Source organism: Engraulis encrasicolus, chromosome 19, assembly GCF_034702125.1.
Source record: "Engraulis encrasicolus isolate BLACKSEA-1 chromosome 19, IST_EnEncr_1.0, whole genome shotgun sequence".
In the NCBI taxonomy this organism is placed as follows: domain Eukaryota; kingdom Metazoa; phylum Chordata; class Actinopteri; order Clupeiformes; family Engraulidae; genus Engraulis; species Engraulis encrasicolus.
In genome coordinates, this window is record NC_085875.1 from 30,612,548 (window position 1) to 30,620,453 (window position 7,906).

The 7,906-nt window shown below is 42.2% G+C and overlaps 1 protein-coding gene across 1 annotated transcript; it reads left to right on the forward strand.

Annotated features, from left to right (window-relative positions):
* Positions 1 to 456: 456 nt before the first annotated feature.
* On the forward strand, positions 457 to 7,358 carry emx1 (empty spiracles homeobox 1). Its single transcript, XM_063184100.1, has 3 exons — positions 457 to 912; positions 3,049 to 3,233; positions 5,726 to 7,358. The coding sequence occupies exons 1-3, from the start codon at positions 567 to 569 to the stop codon at positions 5,894 to 5,896; spliced, it is 702 nt and encodes a 233-aa protein (XP_063040170.1). The 5' UTR covers positions 457 to 566; the 3' UTR covers positions 5,897 to 7,358.
* The last annotated feature ends 548 nt before the right edge of the window (positions 7,359 to 7,906 follow it).

The following is a 7,906-nucleotide window of genomic DNA, read 5'->3' on the forward strand; positions in this document are numbered from 1 at the left end:
TGGCAGGTTTGGTGAAAAGTGCATAGGTCTATATAGTCTCCTTGCACTGCTGGGGCCACTGATGTTTATGACTGCAGGAAACTCAATACATATAGAGTCAGCTTCAATCACAATCCAGATAATGGAATTTGTCGACAGGCAGACAATCAGTAATCCAGTTATGCCAGAGTCCGTAATTAAACTAATTATGCTCATTATTGCGTTCAAATGAATGTAAACTCCGCCTACTAACACATCTAAAAGCCAGGTGTAGCTTAACAGCTATGACTGGCAGGCGATTCTACCCAATCAGCGCGCGTTTGCTATGACATGAGCTGGGGTCTTCCTGGACCTCGCGACTCTTAGCGCACTTTTCACTTCACGGGAATGTCTTCTTCGGCACACATGACTTCTTTTGACTTGTAGGGGTTCCAGGTCTTCCTGACAAAAAAAAAGTCATGCCAACGAACCCCGTGGTTTAAATTTCTAACCCGTGAGGCAAGGCATCTGTGTAAACATATAAACAGGTAAAGGTGTGCGTCTTCTGCTGGACTTCTCTTGGACACTGCACGCGCGGACTTTTGAGGATGTTTTCCACAGCCGGGAAGCGCTGTTTTACTATTGAGTCGTTAGTTGGCAAAGAGAGCCCGATGACAGCCGAAGAACCCATCCGACCGACAGCTCTCAGCTACACGTCCACGCCGACCGACGGTTTCATGGGTGGCTATCAGCCCCCGGCAAGCAGGTCTCTCTACCCAAATCCAGAGCTCGTGTTCCCGGAGACCGTCAGCCACCCATCCCTCGCCGTGCACCCGCACCAGCTCGGCAGCGCACACCTACAGCACCCGCACTTCTTTAGCACGCAGCATCGCGAGCCGCTCAACTTTTACCCGTGGGTCTTACGCAACAGATTCTTCGGTCACAGATTTCAAGGTATAATGCAATATACATATTATATAAATATGTAATAGCCTATCATCGTTGTTATTATTATTATTATATTATTATAATATTTCAGGTATTTCCATTGGTGACTGCCTGTCATGTTGCCCAGGAAGTGTACGTTGTCAATTTCCTGTTGTGTGTGCATGCAGTCTCTGCAGACAATTCTATTATTATGTATGAGTTTATTATTATCATTGTTATTATTATTGTTATTGTTATTGTTATTATTGTTGTTAATTTTATTATTATTATTATTAGTATCATTGTTATTATTATTATTATTATTATTATTATTATTATTATTATTATTATTATTATGTAATTACACAGGAACGAAACCAATTCTGCAATTATCAACGCCAATGTTACAATTACTGTTACTGTTACAATAAGGCTACTGTTGCAATAATTTAAATTGTTCTTTTAATTTTGATTATAATTTAATTCTCTTAGGAAATTTTAAGCTGCTTTTGGTTTTGCTGCCGTGCAAAATTTTAGCTGGTTCATATATCTAAAAATGTCTTTGTTCAGAGAAGAGGATTTTATCATGAATTCTGTGACCACGTTCTCCGTTTGGCGCCGGTGGCAACACTTCCGAGGTGGTGGCACTGACTCGACTAGATAGCGGGAATTGTTTCCTTTTGCTAGCTGTAATGAAAATGTACGATTAGCTGTCGCCTCAGGCTCCACTGCCACCAACCAACTTGCCCCCCCTCTCTCTCACACACACGCACACATGGCTTCATAGACCCCTGAGCTTAGCTAGTGTGCTGGCCATCTAAAGATATCGACATAAAGGCAGAGGTAGGCAGCTGGTTGTAGTGGTAGTCCTAGAAACATATTGGAATTACAGAACATATGTAAAATATTTTGTATCTTTCCTTGTGAATAATAATTTGATACCTGCCCCCCATACCCAAGTGACCTTAAGGAGGTTGAGTCTGACAGTTTCCTCAGCTAAATAAATATTAAACTGTAGTTATTATTGCAGATTTAAGTAATCCTCATGGATGTGGACAATCTGTAGTTAATAAGACATCAGTCATCGAACTTAAGGCCATTTGGCTTTGCTAAATTTGAAAATCTCTTAACTGACGACTTGCAGCAAGCTCACTACAACCTAAAATTGACCTCCCACCCCACCCCATATAAATGTAACCTAGGGTTTTTAGAATTTGGTTACTTGGGGACAGGTCTTAGGAGCTGTTATCATATGTGCTTTTATTGCTGATGCGTTGCACTTTGGTTGCATTTGCATTTAACATGCTTATAATTATTTAGCATGTATAGAGCATATTTAAAGAATGAAGACTTTGATATTGAATTGTGAGATTCAAAGCATAGCTGTTCTCACCCTTGTTGAACGTGTCAAGTCCAGGTGTACCTATAGGCTTCAAGCTTGTTCTTGTATTCCGTATTTCCAATTCCAAACGTGGGTCACTGGTAACTTGTTTGTGCCAATCATCTTGATCGATATTTTGGGCTATAACTCAGCCCTGGTCCCTCAATTCTCACCTCAGAGTATAACAGCGTGAATGGAAATGTAACATTCGCTCTGACGCTTGCTGCTTGAACAATAATGCCGCAGCTTCTAGACATTTTACGCATGGTGGCATTTTGTCTATCTACACCAAAACTTAGACAATTGATCTAAACTAAAAAGCAAAATGGATCTTACCAACCGAAACGGTATAATAGTCTATACGTTTGTGAGGCTTTGCAGAATGGGTGGTGAAACATCATCTTAAACCAAATAGGCCTACTCAAATAGTCTTGCGTGAAGTCTGCAGGCTAGCCTACTCACTAATGACCCGATACATTAGGCTATCAGACAATGGTGTCCAAAATTATTAGCCGTGTGTTATTCAGAAAGACTATTGTGAAACAAGGAAGAAATTGCTGTAGTGAGGGTGTGCTCGGGACTCGGAGGTTCTAGGCCCTCCGACCGCTTCCTGCTTATTCAGTGCAGCAGGAGGTTAATGAGCGCTCGCGGGTTTTTACCGCAGGGCCACCTGATCTCGTGCTGCGTCCGTTTCCACTTGACTGCATCGAAATACCGTGCGCGCATTCTCCAAAGCTGGACGTCCTAATTATTTGTTTTTCTTCCCCCTTTCTTCTTTTCAGGAAACGATGTTTCCCAAGACGCCCTCCTCCTGCACGGGCCGTTCGCGCGGAAGCCCAAACGCATTCGAACGGCATTCTCTCCGTCACAGCTCCTGCGACTCGAGCGAGCTTTCGAGAAGAATCACTACGTGGTTGGAGCAGAGCGAAAACAACTCGCGAACAGCTTGAGCTTGTCAGAAACACAGGTAGGCTACACAACACTTGCAAGCGCGTCTACCAATACAAACAATGTTGCATTGCTTATGCCTGCAACATTGTCAACATTGTCTAATGTACTGGACTGAACATATGCACAAATTAGTGTCATTGTAGCGGTCTCTTGTTGATGTGTACCCTGTAAAAAATTATGCCGCCACAACAGGGTCTTTACATTTGATGCAAAACATTACATTTCCACAGGAAATAATAAGACATCGTTTCTTGTATCGCCATTAATAACGCGATGATAGAGGCCAATAAGAGTTTTATTGACATGTAACTCTTCATTGGCTGTTTAGAGCTACTGGATATTATCGCACATAATTATTGCAGCAGTAGGCTAGTGTTTATTTTCTACGCTTAGAAACACATGGAACATAGGCCCACAATAGTTTTGCGGGAAAACCTACTGGCTAATTTCATTCGCGTCAGTTAAATAGTTTCATTTGACTTTAAAGCATTTGTCTTCATCTCGTGCGCTACAGTGAAATGTGGCCATAGGTCCAGTTATTAGACGGGTTACAATGGGCCTAAATGTAACCTATCTAGTACATTAGGCCTACATGTCTTAATGGCAAACGTTTTCACTCAAATAGCCTACTTAACAATAATAAACACTAACTCGTGTCAACTCTTCATGCATTGCCAGTTGATGGGTTGCATTTTTTTATCCTCTTGACTGAACGCTTCGGCTAAATAATTCACACCTTGGGCCTGCTAAATTTGAAATATAAGAGCAATACATTAGGCCTACTTTAAACTAGACTCCCTTTGTAGGCTAGTGATAGTCCATTTCAAGGGGTTCTTGAACACTGTGCGCTCAATTATAGGCTTCTGGATTAAGAAATTGGAGTGCTGCGCTTTATGTTGTTGGGCAACATGTTGTGCAATTCATAAGCCTTCCCTGACGAAATAAAAAAAACTCTCACCAAATAATTACATTGCAGATAGGCTATTAACAGCGAGACGCACACACTACCATAAATATACAACACTGATTTACCACAACCAAATTAGTTTCCGGCAGGTCGTGAGAGAAAAGAAAACATTAGCCGCTTTCTCGGCCACTCAAGTGGATAACCCTGGCATGAACTGCAGAAGGCAGTCAAGTGCAGCATAGAGTGATGTCTTTCAATATGCTACTCAACGCCGAGGAAGGAGGATGTTGTCCACAGGCCACTAGAGTGCATGGCATATTTACAATTAAATAAAGGAATAGACCATTTCAACTTTCCGGGCAAATTGTGGCATTTGCATTGCAGAGGCAACACAGTTTGAATAGCCTACCTCGATTGGGTTTACTGTAGGCCTACCGCTGTTGCAAGAAGGCAAGGATGCCTATGCAAATAATTCTAAGTAATTACGTAAATAACGTCTAAACTGTATGGTTACAGGTGTTTATTTTTTCTACACATGTATCGCTGTGAATGACTACATTTTTTTTAAAAAGAAAGAGCATCGGTGGCTCTTGGAGTTTTCCATTATGTTGCGTAGGAATAGCGTGCGTCATGCTTAAAAAAGTGCATCAACGAAGCTGATGACGCATTGGATGGCGGGTATTGCTCGCTTAATGTCACCTGTATTTTTATGGCTGTATCAAATGTATAAAATATTGTGATATTTGTGAGACACTTTTGCACGTATCAGTGTTAAGAACTCGAAGTTCACGACGTGAAATCATAATTGCACAACGATGGAAGAATTTCAAGCGAAACAAACGGAATATTATTGTAGCTGAAATGTAATTATTCTGATGGTGAAGTAAATAAATATAAAATGTGGTATAAAGGAATCATGAAAAGAAAGTTTACAATCACAAAAATAATTGTTTCTTTCTGGGGGTTACTTTGTACGCATATACGACCTTTTTAAGAACATTTCCAGTGTACTAAAATCAAAGAAGGAAAAAAATACACTCATTGAGGACAAGGTTTTAAAAGCCAAGGACCTGGTAGGTTGGGGTGTAAATTCCACACGTCCTGCGTTTGGGCTCTTCTATTTAAAAATACAGAGTACAACAATATAATGTGGTGAACAATATAATTTGAGCAATTTATAAATCTCCCCGTGGTTCCTCATCAGATGAATTTATTGTGGTTCCAGGACTGAATTTAATAACTAATCCGAGGTCCTGGTTCTAGGGTGGTTCCTGGTGAAAGTTCCCTGCGAGGAAAAGGGATATTCAAATTCCCCAATTATGTTCCCCAGCTTAGTTCTTCTGTTACGACTCTCCCCTGCTTAGTTCCTCCGTTATGACTCTGCACCGCTTGGTTCCTCCTCCTCAAGCTACAGTGTAATTCTGGTACCACATTCAATTATTAAATCCAATCCCCCACTTGGTTCCCCCTCAGGTGAAAGTGTGGTTCCAGAACCTCATTCAATAATTAAATGCTGTGGTTCTGTGTTTGTTTCTTGTGCGATTATTCCTCTCTACGGTGTGTGCTGACTCTTCCCCCATGGTTCCCCTCTCCTACAACAGGTCAAAGTGTGGTTCCAGAACCGTCGCACCAAGTACAAGCGCCAGAAGCTGGAGGAGGAGGGTCCAGAGAACGGCCAGAGGAAGAAGGGGAACCACCACATCAACCGCTGGCGCCTCGCCACCAAACAGACGCCAAACAGCGAGGACATCGACGTCATGTCCGAATCCTAAAGTCCCTCACTGCAACCCCCCCACCTCACCTCACCTCACCTCTCCAATCCCCACTTCCTACCCAGACACAAGACCAACCATGGGCCCTATTTATTATGATGATGTGAAAAAGATTTACTGATTACTTGTATGTAAATGTTTCGTTGTGGACTTAAGAAGGACTGAATGCGTCCATGGAGAGAACTAAGACTTGATTCTTGCTTCAGGCTTGCTCTGAACACCCACACCCAATGACACCTTAATGTGGACATCTCTCTCGTTCATGCTCTTTATACTCTTGACAGACAAGCCCCCACCTTTTCTTTGAGTTCACCATATCATCCCAACTTCTATTTTTTCCACAAATATTCAACAAACGGTCACAACCATTTCTGTGAGTTAAGCACTGCTCCTCTGTTTCTGGTCCACCTGATTTCTTCTTGATCAGACACATTTGTGGGGCTATGTGCCCTTCGATGAACAGGGTGCTGAGAAGATTCCAGAGGAAAAAAGAAAAAAAAAACATTTTCTAATCGGGTTTGATGAAATGACCCGCTTCTTGTGGGCACTTACACTCATACACAGTACTATTGTTTTCTTCACAGAACCATGCAAACACCATCCATACATTCTCTCTCTCAACTTCTCTCTCTCAATTTCTCTCTCTCTCTCTCTCTCTCTCTCTCTCTCTCTCTCTCTCTCTCTCTCTCACACACACAAATACACACACACACACATTTCCTCACACTCCTGCCCACCCTATATTTGGTGTGTGAGCGTATGAATGGAAGAAAAAAAATGCAGTGCGTGTGTGCATGTGCGGGCAGCGTGCACCCTTTCTCAAGTGTGCACTGCACTGGCTGAAGCTGTGTGTTGATTCTGATGGCCATGCAGGCTCCTTGGCTTGGCGTTCATGGACTGTTTATAGACAGCTGGGCCAAGCCAAGGTCAGAGTTGAGAGTTGAGAGCCCGTGTAATCCCGCTCTTTTGTGTGCTTGACCTCCTCTGCTTTGGCACACACAGGAGTCGCAGAGCAGAGGAGAGTTTCCCATGGGCAAAGCAATGTGCAGACTTCTTTTCCGCTGTGTGTGTGTGTGTGTGTGCGTGTTATAAGATATTACATGACCATGCCGCATGTTCCACCCTTGTGTGTGTGAAGAGAAAAGTGTGTGTGTGTGTGTGTGTGTGTGTGTGTGTGTGTGTGTGTGTGTGTGTGTGTGTGTGTGTGTGTGTGTGTGTGTTAGATGATTTATTGCATCACACTGTGTTAAAAGACAGGGTTTGCATGAATGTGTATTGATAACACGCGTGTGTGTATGCGAGTGTGTGCGCACGCGAGAGTGTGTGTGTGTGTGTGCAAGCATGTGTGTGCAAATGTATTTCTTTGGTGCATCAACCATCTCTGGTTCTCACACAGTTGAAATATTTGCCAACAAATATCCCAATGAATTTTTCCAGATGAAAAAAAGTTGTAAAAATAAATAAAGATGTTTTAGAGAGAAAATGGTGCTGAAGTGTCCCGTTTGTAGTGGTGTCAACAATAATTGATTCAGCAATGCATCGCATTACATCGCAATGCGGGGCAGGACAATTCAGTAATCGATTCGGCAAATGCCCTAATCGATGCACATATTTTTTCAAGCTTCAATGACTTCCATGGACATTTCCAGGGCAAAGGAACGTTAAATTAAATGAAAGTACTTCAAAGCAAAAACAGCAGGACTTGTACACACAACAGCCACTAAAATGTTGTTCAGTATCTGACAGATTGCCTCATAAATGATGAAAAATTGCCTTGCTTTCAGTAGAAATGTAAATGCATTGCAATGCATCGTAGAATCGAATTGATTAGAATAGAATCGTTACCTCTCAAATTGAAATCGAATCAAATTGGAAGGCGGGTGCCAATGCACACCGTTACCCGTTTGTTGATAGTTGTTGTGAAAGGGCAGAATCAAAAGCGTGGCAGAGGCCGGGACAGTTTAATGTGATAATCGTGCCACTTGACGAGTCGGATGAAGTGAACTATTT